The 24,712-nt window shown below is 36.9% G+C and overlaps 1 protein-coding gene and 1 long non-coding RNA gene across 2 annotated transcripts; one reads left to right on the forward strand and one right to left on the reverse strand.

Annotated features, from left to right (window-relative positions):
* Positions 1-8,736: 8,736 nt before the first annotated feature.
* LOC138869021 (uncharacterized) lies at positions 8,737-11,773 on the reverse strand. Its single transcript, XM_070146608.1, has 5 exons — positions 11,402-11,773; positions 10,758-10,922; positions 10,383-10,631; positions 9,124-9,306; positions 8,737-9,012 (listed from the first exon to the last, which is right to left on the reverse strand). Exons 1-5 carry the CDS (start codon positions 11,771-11,773, stop codon positions 8,737-8,739), a joined length of 1,245 nt encoding a protein of 414 aa, XP_070002709.1.
* Positions 11,774-16,440: 4,667 nt separating this feature from the next.
* Positions 16,441-20,387, forward strand: LOC138891263 (uncharacterized). The gene is made up of 2 exons (XR_011407630.1): positions 16,441-17,133; positions 19,317-20,387. It is a non-coding gene; the product is annotated as an uncharacterized lncRNA (long non-coding RNA).
* The last annotated feature ends 4,325 nt before the right edge of the window (positions 20,388-24,712 follow it).

Here is a 24,712-nt window from a genome sequence, read left to right on the forward strand (position 1 = left end):
TGTTTGTAATTCTAGATAAATTATAATTTATTTACGTCCCTCAAGTTTTCTTTAAAAATCAAACTCATCCTCTAACTTTGAACAATTATCATTCGGCTCCTCATATCAAAAGCGATTTCTTAAAATATCTATTTTACCCTCTATAATTTTTATCTCTTATTTTTATTCTTCAATATAATGATATTTTCTTATTTTAATTTATGTTATCGACTTACCTATAGAAAAATTTAAAAAACTTTTTTGAAACCAAAATGGTGAGAAGGGGTAGTCAAGCATATAAGTTAATGATGTTCAATAGTGAAAAAAATGAAAAAAATAAAAATTACAATAAATAATTTACTCGTATGAGCAATTTTATTAATAGCAAACTCAATCTATCTACAAAATTGAGAATAAAGAGAATGAAATTTTATAAATTATACGCTGCAAGTAATAAAAATAATGGACGAAAAATAGTAAATTTTATAATAAATTTGCAAAAATTATCTATTTACAATTTGCATGAACTTTAGTTATAATTTTGAAAAAATCTACTAATAACAATCAAAACTAAAAAATTTATATACACGTAGTGAATAATAAAAATAGTGAAACTTAAAATTACACACACACAGACATACATTATATGCATTTTAATATACATGCATTAAAATAATAATAATAATAATAATAATAATAATAATAATAGTAAAGAACAAGCATTACATTTTGTAATAAATTCATAATATGATTATTTTATTTATGATGTTAGTGAAATTAGATTAAATTATATAATAAGATATAATATTTTTAACTTATGAATAAATACATGCATTAAAAAATTTCTAAATAATATAAAAAATGTGTTACATATATATATATATGGGAGTTGAAAATGTCAAGGGAAAAATAGATATTGCATAGGATAAAAGAATGAAAATGACAATTGTTCAAAGTTGAAAGATGAGTTTGATTTTTAGAGTAAACTTGAGGGATGTAAATGATTTTTACCCATTTTCTAAATTATAATTTTATTTGTTAAAACATTTTTAAAAAATTGATATCTAGATTGAGATGTAAATTAGAAAATATTGTAATTCAAAATCTCATATAAACAATTACTCTACAACATAGTAACTCTTAATTGACCACCGCCCAGGTATAAATAAAAAGAAAACAAATGATCTTCTCACCTCATAAAGTAAGGGAAAAATTTATTCACTAAGTAAATATGTAAATGAATGGTCTAACTTGTGTTTTGCATACGAATTTCTTTTACTTAATCATACTTATACTAGAGTATCTCTAACTTCTGACTCTTATAATTAAATTATTTTATATTTAAGTATAAAGCGTGGACAAATACTTTTCCAGAATTGCAATATTCTAGTCAATTTTGAGACAGAAGGGTGAGTGAGTGTGGCCCTGTAATAGTGTTGCTAAAGCCATCTGGAGAGATGATGGGCAACATATATCCGAAACGTGATTTTCACTCCTAACAACCGGAAAATGAAAAGGACATGCCAGAATAATCCATATATGTTGCTTGTTGCACTGCCACTGTCAGTATAGAAATAGAGAGATGCCAAGGATTAGTCAAGTGGCAAGTAGACCCATTAATCATTAAATATTTGCCATGAAGCAACGACTCTCTATCCATTGCTAACTTCTTATTCAAGCAAAATGAGTTACTATCTCGTGTACATGTACATATATAACAACACTTGATACTTTCTTATGATACATTCACCTGCAGAATTTATTTGGGTATATCAACAAATTGGATCTTAGGAGTTAAGTAAGTTTAAACCTTGTGTGATAATATCATATGAAGATGAGGTTCAGGCATGTGAAAATAAAGTTCGAGAAGCAGCAATGTTCTAGATTGTGAGAAGGTGCAAGAGGTTGGTAGTAATAGGTCTAAGGAAAGATAGAGATAAACTGAGGAAGATATGGTACATCTTTAGCTCACCTAGAACATGATCCTAGATAGGAGAACTTAGAGGATGAGGATTAGAAAAGAAGGTTAGTATGTAATAGAGGGATCTCTCTTGTTTCTATAGGAGTGCATGGTTCTAGTTTAGAGCACCTGATTTGCTCCCTCTTCTATTTATCAGTATTATTACTAGTATTTTAGTATTATCTTATTCTTCAATTTTATCACTTTTGTTGTTTCTTTTACTTTGGTTTTCCTTGCTATTTTGCGGGCAATACTTTTTTTCTTCTTTTCTTCAGTATTTTCTTCATAGTTTTTTTACTTTTGTATTTTTCAAATATGTTCAGCAATTTTTTGCGCCGAGGGTTTATCGGAAATACTTTTTCTACCTCACACGAAGTAAGGGTAAGGTCTACATACATTTTACCCTCATCAGACCCCACTTGTAGAACTAGGGATGGCCGTGGGGGCGGGGCGGGATAGGTTTGGCAAAAACCACAAAAATTTTAACTTGCCAAATTGCCCCGCCCCGCCCCACTTAAGTTTTTTTTTTCTTCCTTTTTTCTTTTATTTTTTGTAAAACAAACTAGTTTGATATTTTATTATTTTATAAAATGGAGAGTTTAATATTATTCAAGCAATTATGTTTTTCTCTTTGTCGTAGTATGAAATTACATGCTTATACCAATTAATCTCATTAGTAGTAAAAGAAGTTTTGGTTAAGTTTTTTCTCTAATACAGTTGGTCTATTTCGGATTTCTCTATATGCTGCATTTCTAACTTGGTATTATTTTTTCAAATGCACACTCTAACTATTTTTCTTCTTACTATTTAGCCTCTAGGATATCCTTAATACATATACACTGATTTTTTTTAATAACAATTTATTTCATCTCTCTATTATTTTTGCCATATCTCTACTTTATTTTCATTCAAAACACACAGATCATTCAAAATTATGTTTCTCCAAAAAGTTTAAGAAAATTTAAAAGGAATAGCTAAAGCAGGAAAATACTCTTCGCGTACGATTAGAACTATTTTGCCAAGGCTTCAGATTACCAATTCATTATCGAGAAAATGCGGGCTAAACTTGCAAATTGGAAAACCAATTTTCTAAACATAGCTGATAGGACTACCTTAGTACTTGCAACCCTTAATTCCATTCCAAACCGCGCTATGCAATACACCTTGCTCCCCAAAAAAACTCTTAAACAAATTGATCAAATTCAAAGAAATTTTATCAGGGGCACTACGTCAAACCAAAAAAAGCTTCACCTTATTAATTGTAACACTGTTTCCAAGCCTAAAGCTATAGGAGGCCTAGGAATGAAAGACGCCCAGTCAAAAAATAAAGTCTTGCTCAGTAGTCTCTCTTGGAGATTAATTAAGAATATCTCCTCCCCCTGGGCAAACCTCCTAATCCACAAATATTGTAAGAAAGACCTCAAACACTCCTCCTTCATATGGAAGAGTGTTCTTACTGGTTGGAAAACTTGTAACGAAGGAATTCAATGGTTTCCTGGCAGAAATTCGAACCTTAATAGTTGGGAGACCCAATGGATCCCTCAACTCCATCTCTGAGAGCCTGCATTGAGGGCCCTCTGAATCTTATGAAGCTACCCTTCCTATCAAGAAATTATTCCATAAAGGGATATGGAATTTTGATAAAACCTTTTTACTATACCCCCTTCAATCATGGATAAAGTTAATTTTATTCCCTTACCCCTTCAAAACATAGATAAACCCCTATGGAGACCCAACCTAAACGGGTTATTCAATACAAAATCTTGCTACAAATTACTAAATCAATGGGACACTAGTTGTAACCATGACTTTGAGTGGATATGAAAAATGCCCTGCCCTAATAAAATAATATATTTTTTTGGCAAATTCTTCACAATAAGATTCCTTGCCGTTCATATCTCTATCATATTGGCATCAATTTAAATCCTCATTGCCCTAGTTGCAAAGATCAAGAGGAAACCATCACTCACATCTTCCTCACATGCCCCATTGTCTCTGGCATATGGAGATACTTTAAAATTACTAACTTGTTCACTAATCAGGACGAACATTTGTTAATCAAACTGAGGGACAAAATATCAATTCTAATACCCTAAAAATCCCTTGAAGTAATCTTCTACCTTTCCTTCTATGGGGTATCTGGATCAGTAGAAACGACAATAATATCAACAACACCCATTATTCCCCTCGCATGAAACATATCTGCAATCTAGCTTTTGAATTCCTCTTTTTCAACTCCACTGGCTTATCAAATGTGGATAAATCCATCATTGACATAAAATGGTACCCTCCTCAACGTGACTGGCACAAGCTTAACACGAATGGAGCCTTCAAACAAGAAGGAAATAAATCTGGTATTGGAGGAGTCTTCCGAAACCATAAAGGAAAATGGATATTAGGCTTTCAAAAAATAGACAATGCTCTTTCACCTTTATACTCAGAACTCCAGGCAATCCACGAAGGCATGAAAATAGCAATTTACAACCTATTTTCATTAGAAATTGAAACAGATTCCACCGAAGCTATCCATACACTAGATAAAGATCACTTTGTCATGACTAATACTGTTCATTTATGCAGGTCATTGATGCTCCAGCAGAAGGACCTGTCCCTACGGCATAACTTCCGCGAAGGAAATCGAGTAGCCCACCTTTTGGCAGCAGATGCATGCAAGGACACTTTTTGGCAACCATGCAAAGAGACAGCTAAACTACATCCAACACCACCTCCTTTTGTAACCCCACAGCTTGCTAAAGATCTGGATGTTATTCACCTTTACAAGAAGTCACTAGACACTACGGCATGTAATAGACTAAAACTTCTAGGAAACCAAAATGTCACAAACATTGGTTCACCAAGTTGTGACAAGTTTTACTGTCAAAACGTATGTACCAGAAACAATTTCTAGTCTTTATATAATATAACTATCCATATTATCAAAAAAAAAAGAGCTATTTTGCTAACGTGCACCTAAGATACGATCTTCCCTGGTGAATCTCTAATATTGTACTTGAATTGATTGCTTTCTTTCAGAAAAAATAAAATTCAACTTTATGTAGAACCGCCCCGCCCCGCTTTAAGATTTTTAAAAACTATTTTAACTCGCACCGCATTAAGATTTTTAAAAACTGTTTTAACCTGTCACGCACCCGCATAAGAGTAATCCCGCCCTGCCTTGCATCAAACAAAACTTACCCCGCACGGCATCTGCTCCGCCCCATTTCCATCCCTATGTAGAACCACACTGAGTATATTATTAGTGTTGTGTGATAATGTTGTACAAAGAGACAACAAGTCATATTCTAACGCAAATGTAAAACTGTAATATCTCCACTATGTTTATGACTGGACATATGAAACGTGAATTCACATAAAATCATTTGGTTATTAGAAAATAATCCAGTAGATAATCAATATTAGCTATCTCCCATTAATCTATTTATTATATCTATGGATAATACGTGAATGAATTTATACTAGTACTAGCTATACCGATATTATTTATCTCTATAGTTCGTGACTCGTGTATTGCATCTTTCCACTGAATTAAACGACCCCTCAACTATTGAAGGGACGTTTCGTACACATCAATAATAGACATTACTTTGCCTTATTATTTAATTTTTTTGTACGCTCTCTCTTTCAATTTATGTAAACTTATTTGACTGGACACAAGTTTAAGAAAAGAGAGAAGACTTTTGAATTTGTGATGTAAAATAAGACACATTTGTTTTATGTGGCTATAAATCATTGTATAAAGATAAATTGTTTCCAAATATGAAAAATAATTCATTCTTTTAGGAACAAACTAAAAAAGAAATAGGTTCACATAAATTGAAAACTAGTACTTTAATTAACTGTCCCCTTTTATCCTTGACTACGTACGTACACTTGTGCTCCTATTTATCCTATTGCATTGAGACATTGACATCATCTCCATAAATTGATTAAGTCACGAACTGTGTGTTTTCCTACTGGTCCCAACTCCTAGGTGGTGATTGGAGACGGGTGAGAATAGAGTCCGGAACAAAAATGTAGTTCCTTTGGACTCAAAGAATTGAAATGTGTAGAAAAAACATTATGGTGACTATTTTATATATAACGCCCTTTTAAAGGGCGCTATACCTTAACGACTATTTGCCTAGTTAAGTATAGCGCACATTTAAAAGGCGCTATATATATAACGCCTTAATAAACCGCGCTATATATTATGTGTAATTCTTCTGTGCTTAACTGACATAACAATAATTTAACTGGGTATAGCGCCCTTATTTAAGGCGCTATACCTCAAAAAATTCGACCCCCCGGATTGGTTTTTGCGTTATTTAAAGACGTCAAGGATTTTGTAAAAATCCATTCAGAAATATTCTCAAGTTTTGTGAAATATTTCTTCGTTAAGTTGTTTTGCATTTTGTCATGATGTTTGAAGAGAGAAGAATTAGGGTTTCATTATATTTGGGGGGGAGGGGGGGAGGTTGTAGTCACAAATAACTCATTAAGTTATACTTTATCTCCCTAGTGTCATGTTAAGTTGCCACTTACAATGGAGTACGATACATTTGTATCATTGTTATGTAAAAAAATAAGTGTGAGCAAACGTTTGGTGAATATTAAAATAACCGGAAGATATTCGTATTTTGTGAATCCGCAAGGGGTTGCTTGTTATGCTGAGTTTAACATCGAAGACGATGAAATTCTGAGAGATTTTTTGAGGACTCCGGATGAATACCGAGAATTTATTGTGATAAAACTGTTGGAAATGTACGTCAAGGCTGAAGACATTCGCAATAATGAGGTTGCGCAAAGTATGGATATCCCTCAATCATCGGGTGGTTATTTTGGAGCAATTTCAGCCGAACAGGTTCCTGCTGAAAGAGTTTGGCCTGATCTAAACTTATTTTCACGGGCGAATGAGGAGCGAGGAAATAATTTCTCCCCTAGTTTACATAATCTACAAGTCGAGTGGTAAACTTTAATTTTTTTGTGTTACGATGTATATTTTTGTGTATTGAACTTGTATTAACACTCATATATTCCATAGGGGGTACCGACCAGATATGAATTTTACAAGTTATGAACCAATGGCCAGGTGAAATATGCCTAGTTTTGGTGTGTTGGATCATGGTGGTCCATCCGAGAGTCATCATCAACGGGATAATGTGCATCATGGGATATCAACACATTATGATTTGTAATTGAATACATAAAGTTATATGTAAAGTTTGGACTAATTTGAGTAACTCATTATTGTATTGGTTATGTAATAAAAACGAGCAACTTGATGGTTATGTCCTTACTCAATTGCCCGAAGACGACATATTTAATCGGGATCTAGCAGATGTGCAGAGTCAGGAAGAGAATATTGATTATGACAACAATGTCGATGAGTTTGGAGATGACACACCCTTCCCTGGCGAGGGTGACGATGAGGAGGAAGAGAATGCTGAACTTGATTTGACGAGGGAGTATGTTCTACCTCATGTTAGACCAAGACTGTACGAGTCCCAGGTTCCGTTTCATTCAAGGCAGATTCCCTACCTTGATCATTTGCCAAATATGCCGGATGTGGATGCCCTCACAAGAGATCTTGATGAAATTCGGACATCAATGTGGGATGAATCTAGAGCAACGGTGCTATCAAAAGGCATGCTTTTTTTGATAAAACGCGCGTAAGCATGACTGTGCGAATGTACAACATAAAAGAGTGTTGCGAGATGGTGGTTCATGAGTCATCTCCGTATGTATACAAGGTTTTATTCTGCAGATGGTTTGCGGGTTGTAATTGGATGCTGCGTGCGAGGAAGTAAAAAACAAATATGTGGGTTATGGGTAAATATATTGGCACCCATAATTGTGAAATGGGCACATTCAGTGAGAATCACATATTGCTTCTGCAGTCCGCAAAATGACCGCGAAAGATGGCGCAGGGAGCTGGGATGGTCTGCCTCAATTTGCGGTCGTTATGCGGCCCGCAGACCTGTTCTTCGGTCACATAATGCGCTACAGAACCTCCCTCTGCAAAAGTTTAAGGATGATTATGCGACCAAATTGCGGTCCGCGAAATGGTTCTGCGATCGGATAATGGACCACAAAAATGACAACAAAAATGGCCAAAAAGACTGCCTTACTCTGCGGTCATTCTGCGGCCTGCACAGTGATTATGCGGCCGTATAATGGGCTGCAGAAATGCACACTTCTACAAAATATTTTCCTTTAACTCTTTAGCATACTGTTCAATCCAAAAAGTCTGAACCCTACTATTATTAACCTTTGCGCCTACTTCGGCATCACGGAAATCTGGGTTTTTAGGAAAACATTTTACAGGAACTTATATCCTCCCTTACTTAAGATCATTTATCCTTAAATAAGGATCAAGGCCCTTAGCACCTTCTGCAACTCAGCTTTCATACCACACACCACCAGTCCTAAATTTTACTAACTCCCTAGATTTCCAAAATTTCGCCAGAGTTCCCTTTGTAGCTAGGCCTATCCACATGTCAGAGAGCCCTAGAAACACATCTTACAAATATATGCATAACTCAATAGTGTAACAAAACTCATAACAATACCAATCGTGGCCTCATAAATAACATATAACCAAAAATGAGCACCTTTACATCAATTGAGCAAGTGATACAAAATTTATAAGAAGTAACTTCATAGAAACTATTACATGGCTATTCAAACAAATGAAGGTACTTCCTTTTCATTTCTTCCTCGGCTTTCCAAGTGGCCTCTTCAACCTGCTGGTTTCGCCACAGCACTTTCATAGAGGCAATTTCTTTATTCCTCAACTTTTAGACTTGCCTATCAAGAATGGCAACTGGAATTTCTTCATATGACAGTTCTTCATTAACCTCAATGGTCTCAACTGGCACAATAGCTGATGGGTCTCCCACTACCTTCTTCGGTATAGACACGTGAAATACCGGGTGTACTAATGACATCTCTGGTGGTAGATAAAGCTTGTATTCCACCTGACCGATCCTTTGAATGATTTTGTATGGCCCGACATACCTCTGACTCAATTTCTCTTTCTTTCCGAACCACATAATACCCTTTATGGGGGAAACCTTCAAGAATACCCAATCATCTTCTTTAAACTCTAAGTCTTTGCGACGAACATCCGAATAGGATTTTGGATGACTCTAAGCAGTTATCAACCGTTCCTTTATGATCTTAACCTTCTCCATGGCTTGATGCACGAGGTCTACTCCCAACAATTTAGCTTCCTCAACTTCGAACCACCCAATAGGAGATCTACACCTCCTACCATACAATGCCTCAAATGGTGCCATCTGAATGCTAGCAAAAAAGCTATTGTTATATGCCAACTCTATGAGTGGCAAGTGATCATCCCATCTAACCTTGAAATCAAGAACACAAGCACGCAATATATCCTCAAGCGTTTGAATAGTCCGCTCTGCTTGCCTGTTGGTTTGTGGATGGAAGGTTGTGCTAAGATTTACCTAAGTATCCAAATCTTGCTGAAATTTCTTCTAGAAATTAGCTGTGAACTGAGCCCCTCGATCGAAAATGATGGAAACTGGAGTACCATGGAGCCTGACTATTTCCTTAATATACAACTGAGCATATTGATCCACTATGTCGGTAGATTTAACTGGCAAGAAGTGTGCTGATTTCGTGAGTCGGTCCACGATCACCCAAATTGAGTCAAACTTGCGCGGTATTTTCTATGACAAAGTCCATATTAATCATCTCCCACTTTCACATTGGAATTTCTATATTCTGTGCCAACCCACCGGGCCTTTGATGTTCGGTCTTCACTTGCTGACAATTCGGACACCTTGCCACAAAGTCCGCTACATTCCTTTTCATGTTATTCCACTAATAGACTTCCTTGAGATCGTGATACATCTTTGTAGAACCTGGGTGCATGGAATACCTAGAAGCGTGAGCTTCAGCCATGATTCTTTCTCGAAGACCATCTACATTTAGAACACATAGACGCCCTTGGTACCGTAGGGTACCATCATCGATGCCAAGAGAAAAGGTCGTGGTCTTGTGTTTATGAATCCCCTCCTTCAGTTGCACCAACAATTGATCATTGTATTGTTTTTCCTTGACTTTCTCCACAAGCAATGATTCGGCTCTATTTTGCACAATTACCCCTTCTTCATTAGTGTCCGCAAGACGAACTCCCAAACTATCCAATCAGTGAATATCCCTGGCCAACGACATTTGATACGCCTTCGATGAACCAAACTTCCCATAGATCCGGCTAAGAGCATCTGCCATGACATTGGCTTTTCTCGAGTGATGTAAAATATCGAGGTCATAGTCTTTGAGTAACTCAAGCCATCTTATCTACCTCAAATTCAATTCCTTCTGTTTGAAAATATATTGAAGGCTCTTATGGTCCGTGAATACATCCACATGGATCCCATACAAAATAATGACTCCAAATCTTCAATGTAAATACCATTGCAGCAAGTTCTAAGTCATGTGTTGGATAGTTCTTCTCATAATTCTTGAGTTGCCTAAAAGCATAAGATATAACCTTGTCGTGTTGCATTAATACATACCCGAGACCAATTCTTGAAGCATCGTAATATACCACAAACCCATCAGCACCCTCTAGCAGGGTCAATACCGGCACCGTAGTCAATATTGATTTCAATTCTTGGAAGCTCCTTTCATAGGCATCAGACCATTGAAACTTAACCGCTTTCTGCGTCAATTTAGTCAACGGAGAGGCAAGAGTAGAGAACCCCTCCACAAACTTCCTATAATACCCTGCTAAGCCCAAGAAACTACGAATCTTTGTTGGAATGGTAGGTCTAGGTCAATTCTTCACCGCTGCAATCTTTTGAGGATCAACCTTAATTCCATCTCTAGAGACGACATGACCCAAGAATGTAACAGATTCAAGCCAAAATTCACATTCGAGAACTTCACATACAGTTGGTGCTGATGAAAAGTCTGCAGAACTGCCCTGAGATGATCGGCATGGTCCTCTTGACTTTGTGAATATACAAGTATGTCGTCAATGAACACTATCACAAAGGAGTCAAGAAAAGGCTTGAAGACTCGATTCATAAAATCTATGAAAGCTGTCGGGGCATTTGTTAGCACAAAAGACATTACCAAGAATTCAAAGTGCACATACCGGGTCTTGAAAGTTGTTTTCGGAATATCCTGCTCCCTTATCTTCATTGGTGATACGCGGACCCTAAGTCAATCTTATAAAAGTACCTAGAACCATGTAATTGATCAAACAAATCATTTATTCATGGAAGAGGGTACTTATTTTTTATGGTAACTTTGTTGAGTTGCCGGTAGTCAATACACATACGTAGCAACCCATATTTCTTTCTTACAAAGAGAACTGGTGCGCCTAAAGGCGACATACTCGGTCGGATGAAACTCTTCTTTAACAGATCCTTCAATCGTTCCTCAAGTGTGAGCTTTTGCCATGATTCTTTCCTAGAGACTATCTACATTTAGAAAACATAGACGCCTTTGGTACCGTAGGGTACCATCATCCATGCTAAGAGAAAATGTTGTGGTCTTGTGTTTATGAATCCCCTCCTTCAGCTGCACCAACAATGGATCATTGTATTGTTTTTCCTTGACTTTCACCACAATCAATGATTCGGCTCTATTTTGCACAACTACCCCTCCTTCATTAGTGTCCACAAGATGAACTCCTAAACTAGCCAACTGGTGAATGTCCCTGGCCAACAGCCTTTGATACGCCTCCAAGTGAACCAAACTTCCCATAGATTTCCGGCTAAGAGCATCTGCCACGACATTGGCTTTTCCCGAGTGATGTAAATATCGAGGTCGTAGTCTTTGAGTAACTCGAGCCATCTTTTCTGCCTCAGATTCAATTTCGTCTGTTTGAAAATATATTGAAGGCTCTTATGGTCCGTGAATACATCCATATGGATCCCATACAAATAATGACGCCAAATCTTCAATGCAAATACCACTGTCGCAAGTTCTAAGTCATGTGTTGGATATTTCTTCTCGTGATTATTCAGTTGCCTAGAAGCATAAGATATAACCTTGCCATGTTGCATTAATACACACCCGAGCCCAATTCTTGAAGCATCACAATATACCATAAACTCATCAGTACCCTCTGGCAGGGTCAACACTAGCGTCGTAGTCTATATTGATTTCAATTATTGGAAGCTCCTTTCACATGCATCAGACCATTGAAACTCAACCGCTTTCTACGTCAATTTAGTCAACGGAGAGGCAAGAGAAGATAATCCCTCCACAAACTTCTTGTAATACCCTACTAAGCCCAAGAAACTGCGAATCTCTTTTGGAGTGGTAGGTCTAGGCCAATTCTTCACCGCTGCAATCTTTTGAGGATAAACCTTAATTCCTTCTTCGGAGACGACATGACCCAAGAATGTATTAGATTCAAGCCATAATTCACATTTCGAGAACTTTGCATACAGTTGGTGATAATGAAGAGTCTGTAGAACTGCCTTGAGATGATCGGCATGGTCCTCTCGACTTCATGAATATACAAGAATGTCGTCAATGAACACTATCACAAAGGAGTCAAGAATAGGCTTGAAGGCTCGATTCATAAGATCCATGAAAGCTGTCGGGGCGTTTGAGCCTAAACGATATTACCAGGAATCAAAGTTCCCATACCATGTCCTGAAAGTTATTTTCGGAATATCCTGCTCCTTTATCTTTAACTGGTGATACCCGGACCGTAAGTCAATCTTGGAGAAGTACCTAGCACCTTGTAATTGATCAAAAAATCATCTATTCTTGGAAGAGGGTACTTATTTTTTATGGTGATTTTGTTGAGTTGTCGGTAGTCAATACACATCTGTAGTGACCCATATTTCTTTCTTATAAATAGAACCGGTGCGCCCCAAGGAGACACACTCAGTCGGATGAAACCCATCTCTAACAAATCCTTCAATTGTTCCTTTAACTCCTTCAATTTTGCCGGGGCCATTCTATAAGGTGGAATAGATATAGGTTGTATTCCTGGAATCACATCAATCCCAAAATTAATCCCAAAATCAATCTCCCTATCTGGTGGGATCACAAGGATCTCATCAGGGAAAACATCTGGGAATTCATGCACAACTGGCACAGACTCAAGTGTAGGTGCCTCAGCATCGATGTCCGTGACCCGGACCAAGTGATAGATACATCCCTTGTTAATTATCTTCACGGCCTTAAGGTAAGAAATAAACCTGCCCTTTGGCACCACATTATCCCCTTTCCATTCGACAACTGGTTTATTTGGAAATTCAAGCCTCATAGTTTTAGTTCGGCAATCGAGCTTGGAAAACATGAATAAAGTGAGTCCATCCCCATTATTATATCAAAATAGACCATCCCCAATTCAATGAGATCGTCCATGGTATCCCGACCTCGTATTGTGACAACACAATCTCTATTAACCCGTGCAGCCACAATAGACTCATCGACTAAAGTAGATACAGAGAACGACTCATGGAGTTGTTTCGGCTCTATCCTGAATTTCATAGAAACATAAGGGGTAACATAGTACAAGGTGGAATCGGTATAAATAAGAACATATACATTATGAGATTGGACAGTCAATATACCTGTGACAACATCTGGAGAAGCCTTTACACTCTGGCGACCACTCATGGCATAGAAACGGCTGGGTCCTCCTAAACTCTGTGCACCACCCCTTGCTGCACCACGCCCTACTGGTACTGGGGTGCCTCAAGATGGAGGGGGTGCTAAAGATATAACAGTTACAAGACTGGATGGTTGTGTCGTTCCCCTGCCCGCACCTTGGCGGGATGCACGACACTCCCTCTGAATATGACCTCTCATCCCGCACCTATAACATACTGGAAGGTCCATGTAGTAGATTCCAAAATGCATCCTCCCATACTTGGGGCATAGGGGCCTCCACTACTATTGGAATCTCCCTCTTGATCGGCCCTGCTGGTGGAGTCCCCTGCTGTCCTGATTGGGCCTGAAATGACTAGCCTGCTAACTAGCCCCTATCGGCGGTGCACTGGCTGAAGACTGAGAATATGACTGGGATGGTCCTGACGATCCTCCCCTAAAAGCTTGTCTTCCCCCACCTAATAAATCTTCAGGATGGCTCTGAAGTGGTCTTTCTTTGCACACTTGTAACAACCATCAATGTTGTTGTTATTATTTTTCTCCACAGCTTTGGATTTGAATGAGCTACCTTTCTTCAAGAAACTACCTTTCCTTATAGGCCGCTGGTAACGTCTGGTTAGCATTAACATATCATCTTCTTCAACGTCCTATTTGTGGGTGGTCTTGAGCAATAGGTTCTTGGTCTTGCAAGATTTAGAAGTTTGTCGATCCAAGCAATCCTCATTGAGTTTTAGCTCATAAGTCTCTAGGTTTCGAATTAGATCATCAAGGGTCATTGTATGCTCATAATTTTCCTCACAATCTTGTTACGAGGAATAACTTCTACAAGAGATATTAATCTATTGATATTTATAGTTAGCCTAGTATGCATCTCCCGGATAGTTTCCCCGGATTTCATCTTAAACATTTCATATTGCCTAGTTAGCATGTCAATCTTTGACTGCTTCACTTGAAAGGTACCTTCATGAGCACACTACGGAACATCCCATATAGCTTTTGCATCTCTGCAGGCAGATCGGAGACCAATTTCACATATCAGAATCTTCTTAGCTTTGGCATTCTTTTGAACTCCTTTAACATCTTCTTCGGAGTATTTTTATCTTGGTTTTGGTCCAGTAGGGACACCCTTGTCATCAAACGGCATGGGAATCTTTGGTCCCTTCTCAACAATATTCTAGAGTTTCAGGTCTTCCTTCCAAGAAATCATGCATTCTTTCCTTCCACCATCCGTAGTGTTTCCCACTGAATAGTAGTGGCCTAACAGTTGTTTGTCTTTCATGAGCATCTGATGGTGCTACCATTATGGATCCTTTTAAGGTATTAGCTTCTTATGAAATAACTTTCTCTGATATCAATTGTTATTTTGGACTATTTAAACACAAAAAGGGGTTGAATTGTGTCTTGCCTGATTTTCACATTTTCAAAGAATCTGGTTCTTTGACTATTTGAATAGACACAAGCATGAATTATTGCGAAAAGTAATCAACACAGAGATTTTTATGTGGAAAACCTCCTTGATTAAGGGAGTAAAAACCACTACCTACCCAGGAGGATTTTCCTCAAATTTTCACTAACTTCAAAGAGCAATTTTAGATTACAACTCAATAACCAAGGGGATTGACTCTAGTACCCTAACCCCTACAATCAACCTAATTGTAGCAACCTCTTCCTAGACGAACTCTAGCCCAGAAAGCTTACAAAAATAACGTCTCTACAATAACCTATTATTGAACTTCTATGAAAGCAGATATGTTACAATTCAGTACACTAGACTGAACCTAAAAACTAAAGAACTCGAGTAGCTTCATCTTCAAGAACTAGTTCTTTAGTTGATTGAGTTGAATCTTCAGAAGCAGCTTTTGCTTTACTTGCTATTGTCAGAAGTATTCTCACGATTTCTCTCAATAGCACTAGTCTTGAATTATGGCAACAGGTCTTCTTTTATAGGTGCAAGGTTGGCCGAAAGTCTTTCTTCAGTTAATTGTCCAAAAACTAAAATATTTCGGTTAAGAAAATCCTCTCCTATTTAGGCTTGGTTTCCTTATTTGATTCTAACTTTGCAACCTTCTTTCTTTCCACGAGTATTTTCCATATATACATATTTCTTTTATTACACGAAGTCCATCCATATGCGTATTCCTTTTTGGACATGGACAGGATCTTCTAGGAATCCCTACTCGCATGAGAATGCTAGCCTTTCGCGTTTGTCTTGCTTTCTTCAGCTGGCCTGCTGCAAACTTGGTTCACTTAACTTTTAATTTAAATATTTTGTATTATTTGCACAACAGTCTTGCAACACGCCAAACTAGAACATAAAACTTGATTCTCAAACAAATTTTGTTAATCATTAAAACATAATAAATGCTCATCTCAACATTAAGGCTTAGCTTAAACTGCCACAAACTTTGGATGAATTATTTTCGAACTTGTTTATAGATTTAATCCGTCTTAACCCATCCAAATTTAGTTCAACGATGTCCTATTTGACATCTTGATTTTCTACCTATACAATGCCATTCTAATTTGTCCAATTTTAATGACGTCGAGATTTCAAATGTCAAAATATAAGCTGATTAGTATATCTTATAGTTTCAGTAGACTGGATTTATGTATTTTTTATTTCTTAACTTTTAATTTGATTGCTCGAAATTCTTTCATTATTCGAAGGCATTAGGTAATGTATTTGAGACTACAATTTGCTTATCTTTTTCACTCCACAAATAAAGTTGATTTGGCACATCCTCCATTCTCTATTTTATAAAAATAGTGCTACCAAGTAAAATATGGATAAAGGCATCAATGCCAAAGACCAAGACAAATCATTAGTTTAGAAAGTTAAGAAGAAAATGCTCAAGGAATTCTTTTATATTTTTTTCTTTTGAGTCAAGTCTTAAATAAAAGAAACATAAATATCCACCAATGATTCATTGATATGATTACTGATCTCCTTAAGCCTATTGTCGCACAACTTCTTTCACATACTTATTATCATTTTCACGGATAGACTCTTCTTTATTATACTTCAAACAAAAGGTCTAATGCGATCTTGAATAACCTTCAATTGGAGTGTCTGCTTCATCATTTCACTAAAATTTCTCTCTTCCTTCTCTCTAGTTTCATTTCACCAATATCATATGCATTCCAACGATCCTTCCCCACCACATCCATCGGCTACACCTGACTCAAGCAATAAGAATTTGACAACTAACCTACAAAATCCTACTAAATCTCAATTGCCACTTACTAACATAAAACTAGCGACTACTACAGAACTATCAAACCAAGAAACCACCGCTATTGCCACCGAAGATGAAGTTAATAAGGACCAAACCAACTTAATTACCCAAGCCAATAATCAGCCTAAACCTTCATCCACACACAACATACCAACACAACCTAAAACCTCATTAAATTTCGACATACATCAGCCTAGAAACGACCAAATCCCAGATAATACCAATTACCCACAGCCTTCTCATATTACTGAGCCATCATCTGCTACCTTATCCTCTCAAATACCAGTATTAAACAACATACAGTACAACAAAGCTTTGATAGATAGGGAAAAAAGGACAGAACAGGTAATCTCAAAACCTTCCTTTGCCGCAACAATTCAAACAAAATTGCCATCTTTGGACAGTGATTCCCCACCTGTGGAAATTACTTATCGAACCTACCTAGGTAAACCAATAGTTTACTTCACTGCACAAGACTATTTTATTAATTTGGCACATGAGTACAAAATTACTATTATTGGTAAGCTCTATCAGAGTAAACCGATTATGGAAGAGATTAAGAGAGTTTTTGTTAGTTAATTCCATCTAACAGGGTCAGTGAAGATTGCTTATTTTGATCCCAAACATGACTATATTTATTTCACGAACCATGTGGACTATAATCATATTCTCTTTAAGGAATATGTGGATATAGGAGAAGCACCTATGAAAATCATGAAGTGGACTGCAGATTTTAAACTTAAGGTTGAATCATCCATTATTCCAGTATGGATTTTGATACACCACTTACCTTGGCACTTGCTCAACTAGAAGGTCATCTCTAGGATGGTAAGAGAGGTTGGGGTTGCGGTTGCCCCGGATCAGGCAACTTATTCCAAATCTAGGGGAATGCAGCCAAAATTAAAGTTGAGATTAATCTTTTGAAACGAAGGCTAGATCAACTATGGCTTGGAATTAAAAGACTTGATGGAACTCCAGTCGGTAAATGGATAGATATTGAATACGAAATGGTTCCAAGCTGTTACACCCCATATTTTTGTACGTGAGAGTGCATCGCTAGTCAATAGATGTAAGCTCAGAAATGAGATCATCTTTGAAAGTACATAAAGTAAGTTAATCATGTTACGTTGGAGGTTACAAATATTGAAGATCATTAATAACAAGTACCAAGAGGGTTAGAAGGCTTAGAAGCTAAACGAAATGAAGAAAATAAGTTTCGTCGAAAGTCAACAAGTTGGGAATGTTATAACATGTGCTTTTGGGGTGAGATTGGGGTGCTTAACATGATAAGGAAGATAGTTATGATTTATTTTAGTCGTATAATAGTCTTGTATTATGTTTTGAAGTCAAGCGAGTTGTGGAACAAAAGTTGCCAAAGGACATCACAAGTTACATCCATAAATGTGCTGAAAATTAGGTCAAATGTAGCTGAGCTTTTCTCCCAATATACTTGGAATTACAGGATAATTCACCTACCAAATTGAATATCTACGAGTCTAGTTTCTAACACATTAAACCATTTGTCTATACGACTTCGGAGTAGAGAGATATTCGCGTTTTTGCGAGACCGCGCAAGTAGCTCCCAATGGGACCCATTTAGGCGGTGGTCGACCTACTTCACTTTAAAAATGATTTGGACGCCTATTTTTTGCTCAATTTCGAATAAACTTTGTCTACAAACTTCTCCTAAACCTCCTAAATACATGAAAAATGGTTTGAAATGATTCCAAAGTGATTACAACATATTTCAACATTAAAAGTTAGTTCTAGTGAAGAACAACACCTCTTTGAGGTTGTGTTGTCATTGAGGATAGTTTTGGGCTGTGTTTGGCTGAAATTTTAAGTTGTTGCTACTGGAAAAGGTAAGTATAACAACCTATTAATTGTGCAGAAGCTTGTTTGTATGTTGGTTAAGTTGTTAGGATGATAATCTACAAAATAATATGTGGATTAGCTTAAGTCACTTATATGGTGTTGTATTGCCATTGAGGGCTATTGTAAGCTAAATATAACTTGGATTTCAACTTGAAGCTACTGTAGGAAGTATTTTTTATGTTCTTGCATGTGTTTAAGGTTATCTTGCTGTTGATTAAGTTAAATGGATGGACTAGACATGAACTAGTGAATAAAGTTGCTAATTGAAGATAGTTGGAGTTGTCGATTGTTTCCTTTGTTATAAATATATGGTATAATGATGGAATTATTGATGAATGACTTTATTATCATATTAATTATACTGTTAAGTTAATGTAAGAAGTCTATAAGAGGTGATATGGGTTATACAGACTCCAATCGGAGCTTGCCGCTCGTCGTGAAGTAGTTGTGACTTATTGTTGTTATATGGCGTCTTGTTATTGATATTTATATATTGCTAGATTTCTCATGTTGTTGTTTTTGGTATATGTTATTGGAGGAGGCCCTTGTTACAAGGGAAATGCTGCCCAAATTTACATAAACGAGCTACTAGTTTAAGTTGCGGACTTAGCCTTTACTCACCACTGATTTTGAATCTCCTTATGCTATGGTAGATTGAGTTGAGTTATTTGAAGAATTGTTTGGAAGATATTAAGGACTCAATGGAGTTAATATATGTTAAGGTACATCCATCTTTCTTTTGGCATGATCTAAAGTGAAATGAACGTAAATGATACGTTATTTCATAACGGATCTACTCCAAGAAACTAAGGTTGTCCATGTTATTATTTTCGTATAAAGTTATTCTAAGCAAGTATGTATGATACTTGAATCCTATTGAGGTTCATATTGATGGTATGGATGTCCATTATGTTAATCGACGGTGCGGCGACCTTACGTCACTCCTAAAGATTTAGAACATGATTCCACGAGTCCAACATGCATTACATATATGTATCTATTTTGTTCTACCGAGCCGTGCTATAGTCGATCGGTATGGAACCTATTGTTCAACCACTGATCAGTTGGATTTACCGAGCTTCACATAGCCGAGTACGATTCTATCGAGCCTTATGATGGCCAGGTATGTTTTTACCGAGTCCTCTTCGAGGCCGGGTACGATATGATGATGATGATGCCCACATAGGAGTATGTTTTTTTTAAAGTATATGTATATACATATGTATCATGCATTTCATGTCAGTCGTCCTCAAAGGCACTCAAATGTTATAGCTTATATCTTCTCTATCTCTCTTTACATTACTATTCTTATTTATGTTTTCCTGCCTCACATACTCGGTACTTTATTCGTATTAACGTCTCTTTTATCTAGAGACACTGCTTTTCATGCCCGTAAGTCCCGATAGACAGTTTGACAGTCGTCCAACTAGGTTATCAGCTCAGCGGAAGGTGTTGGTGCACTCCACTTGCTTCAGAGTTGCCTATTTGGTCAGTATAATTTGGACATGTATTGATTGGTATGGCGGGTTCCTGTCCTGACCTTTATGACATTTATGTACTCTTAGAGGCTTGTAGACATATGTCATGTACATGGATACTTATATATCCTTTCCGGCCAATGTTTAGAGAGTACAAATGATCATGTCGGCCATATAGGCCCGTATGTCACATGTATAAGTTTATGTATATTGGGTCGTCCTATTCTAGTATTCTCTTATGTTTTAGTCTGGTTATTTCATGACAGCCCTTGTGGCCAATTTATCAATGATAGTATAATAAGAAAGATATGTTATATTGGTACTCGGTTGGGTAAGACACAGGGTGTCCGTCGTGGCCCATCACTTTGGGTCGTGACACAAGCTATTGTCTTTACTTTAAGATGCAGGGAGATCTTGAAAGTCATTGCAGAAACAAGATCAGAGATTAGAGAATCGAGGCACAATGGGAAGAACAAACTAGAAAAGAGATGGAGAACAAATAGGAAGATGAGCTTTAAATAGTGACATGGCAAAAAAACAAAACAAAACAATAATAGCAGTAAATAATCAAATGACATATAAGGAGGTTAACAAGACTAACCTCCCACAAAATGGACCAAATGAGAAGACAGTCCCAGTTAAACAACAACAAAGTAAGGCGATTAATCAAGGAAGTCATAAACAAAATGGGGAAATCAGACAGAATCCCAAATATAGTAAAGGAATCATTATCAAAGAACCGGTAGAAGTTCATCAACTTTCTACTCTGGAAGAGGTACCTAGAAAAGAAAAAGAAAAAGTTGAGGACAGAGGTCCAACAAATAGTTTAAGAGCCAATCAAGATTTACAACCCGGGAGAAATATTACTAGCAATAAAGCAGAATCGAGAAACAAAAGGAAGAAAGGAGGATAGAGAAAGAAGAAAAATGAAGACATGGAGGAGGTTGAAATATCAGAACCCATTATTCAATCGTCAAACCAAATAATATCCAACGCAAATGAAGAGGGCGACAAAGAAAACATGATATCAAAAGAAAATTTCCAATCAGCAGATCAAAATGAGATGACATCAAGGTCATTGCCAGATAGAGTGAACTTTAAAAATGATACACAACTACAAAATAAAGAAACAGACCATGAGATTGATCCGGAAGAGATTCAAAATAGTTATTTGAAACTTATCAGTGGTACCACCCTGGGGGAAGAACAGAATAGTGATGAGGGTTATGCTCTAGACCCCTGTGAACAAGCAGAGTCATCAGAGGAGGAAGAGGATAGCTCGGAAGTTTAGGATTATGCTGATGAGGAGAGTTTAGAATAAGTGAAGATTATGTAAGTGTCGACAATGAGCAAGTAGAAAGTGATGATCAAGCAAATAGAGGAGGTGTAATACAAAAGTCAAACAGTGATGTTCAAGCAGATATATTGTTTGAGACGTTTTGCTCCCAGGCTCTGGTAGATGTTGCTATGACATCAGGCTTTGATACTTCCATTAACAAGATACGCCTATCTCCCAGGGGTAGAGGCAAAGGTAGAGGTAACAATAGAGGTGGCAGAAAATCAACAGGAGGAAGGGGCGGCAAGCACACTAAACAACAACATGTGTGTGTCTCACAGGAACTTCATTTCTCGAATTAACTCCATGATTAAATTTCTTTTTTGGAATATCAAGAGCATTCATTCTAATGGGGCTCTTAAGAAACTTAATCAAATGGTTAGATCAGAAAAATTTCCTTTTATAGCTTTATGTGAGCCATTTTTATAAAGCTGATAAGATGAAAAAATACAAAGAATACTTAGTTTCACTAATGCCTATTCTAATAGAAACAAACAGATTTGGATTTTCTGGGATGAGCTCGTGGATTACAAGGTTGTTGAGGAGGATGAATTGGAATGGAACTTCAATTTTGATTTCTTTTGTATATGCTAAGTGTAAGGCTGAGCAAAGGGAAGAATTATGGGATACACTGAAGGATATTACAGATAAGTACAAGATACCATGGTACATTGCACGGGACTTTAATTGTGTTGTTGATCCTTGTGAAAAGAAAGGAGGAAGCCCTCATAGAATGTCAAAGAGTTTACCTCTAATACATTGAATTTACCTCTAATACAATGTATTATGGATTGTGACCTTATTGATACAGGTTACTCTAGTTCTACTTTCACTTGGTGTAATAGATGGTGCCCGGATAAGAGAGTATGGAAAAGACTTGATATGATCCTTGTCAGTCATAAATGGATGGACATTTTTGTCTCTACTAGTGTCAACCATCTTATTAGAACAGGTTCTGATCATTCCCTCTTGTTTGTTATTGCAAAGACTACTCAAAGAGAGCCTATTAAATATTTTAGGTTTCTGGATTTGTGGACTGAGGAACCTGACTTCACAAATTAAGGAACCTGACTTCACAGGTTCTGGGCAATATTTTTGACAAATTAAGTTAAGGAGTTAGAAGGCAAGGTTGCTTGAAGACAAAATAGTTGCAGACAACTCTAAGGCCAACAGACCTTCTTTAAATAATGTTAATGCACTTCTGGTCAGAGCATATAAGAAAGGAGGCATTTTGGAGACAGAAATCAGAGGTGAAGTGGTTTCTAGAGCCAGAGGTGAATTCTAGATTTCATTCTGTTGTTAATGGGAGAAAGAAGAGACTATCCTTAAAGAAAATGAGAAGAGATTATGGAAGCTGGATTGAAGGAGATGATGATATTGCATATAAAGCTATCTTCTTTTTCCATAAACAATTCACTAAGGAGGATACAGTGGGTGATCTTTCAGTTCTGAATTGTATTCCTAAGCTCATTGATGAAACCGACAATGAGAGACTTAATGCATTACCTACAATGGAGGATCTTAAGGAGGTGGTATTTTCCGTGAGTGCAAATAATGCACCAGGCCCTGATGGTGTATCTGAGAAGTTTTACCACCCATACTGGGAGATCATAAAAGATGATTTATTACTAATTATTTCTGACTGTTTTGCAGGTAATCAAATCCCTAAAGCTCTTACACATACATGCTTAATTCTACTGCCTAAGGTAGAATGCCCACAACCATTTACAGAACTAAGACCAATCAGTCTTAGTAATTTTTCATGCAAGATCATTTCTAAATTGATGAATCAGAGATTGAGTCCATTGATGCAGAAATTGATCTCTCCCAATCATACAAGCTTTATCAAAGGGAGATCAATAACAAAAAATATTATGCTCACAAAGGATATGGTCCACAATATAACTAAGCCATCCTTAGTTGGTAATGTTGTACTTTTCAAGGATCCCAACAGATGATGCAGTAAAGAAGTGTGGTTATATGATTCCTTAAGTGGTGTTGCTATAATAACAATAAGGAGGAAACTATGACACATTTATTTAGCTGTAGTCAAATTGCTAGGCAGGTATGGACTTATTTCGGCAAAGCTTGTGGCATTAGGCTTACTCTTGGATAGTTAAGACAGATTGTCATGAGATGGTGGTTGAGCAACGATAGAAATAAGTTCAATCTCTGCTATTTCAATGTTTACCTTCATTGATATGATGGGAGTTATGGAAGGATAAATGTGCAACAAGATTTGACAAAAAGCACATGTCTGGCTGGAATGTTATTCAACATGTGACAAACTGGTGTACTATTATTCTTAGTACTCAATTTCCTAGTCTCCGACTTCCTAAGATATGGTTTGATAAATGCAGGAGTATTGAGAGGGCTCAATAAACAACTCTTTCTAGACCAGTAAAGTGGGAGAAATCTGAGAGAGGTTGGATGAATTGAAAGACGATGGGTGTAGTAAAGGGAATCCTGGGGCAATAAGAGAGGTTGGTGTCCTTAGAGATCACCTTAGTATTCTAGTGATTGCATTTGCTGACTTCTATGGCTTAGGTAGTAATAACACAGCTGAAGCTAAGGCAGTTTGCAAGGGATCAATTCATTTAAAAGTGATAGCGAAATCAGACTCATTGGTGATTGTCAATTTGATCAACAAGAAGATGAAACCATCATGGCAAGTCTTTCATTTGGTGGAACAAATCTGGGATATAGCAAAAAATGGAGAGTTTACCTTTGTTCATATTTTAAGAAAATATGGGTGACAACACCATGACGCAAGCTATCTTCATAGAAGTAGTTTCTCTTCCTAGTAAGGTTAGAGCTACTTTGAAGTTAGACCAAAAGGGCTTCCAAATTTCAGATTCAGGCCACGAAGAAATCGCTTCGCTATCAATGATGCTATTATATAATAGATCAATAGGTGGGGTCATATGGACCTACAAACATTTAGTATCACACTGTAAGGATGAGTGTTCAATTCCCTGATTGATCTTTTTTGAACATCTCTGCACTAGGTTGGTGTATACCAATCTACACTATGTTTATGAGGCAAAGGTTTATGTTGTAATTTTTGGTGAGAGTCATGCCTAACTCCATGATGGACCTTTGAAGAAAAAAATGAGCTTCAATTACAACTAAAGCATTTAAGGAACCATTTGTTTGAGCCTTTGTCCGGCACACTTTCACAAAGTGGCCAGCTGTCCAAATTAGACCCTCTACTAGTATGTAGTGCACCTTTGTG

This window comes from Nicotiana sylvestris, chromosome 5 (genome assembly GCF_000393655.2).
Source record: "Nicotiana sylvestris chromosome 5, ASM39365v2, whole genome shotgun sequence".
NCBI classification, from domain to species: domain Eukaryota; kingdom Viridiplantae; phylum Streptophyta; class Magnoliopsida; order Solanales; family Solanaceae; genus Nicotiana; species Nicotiana sylvestris.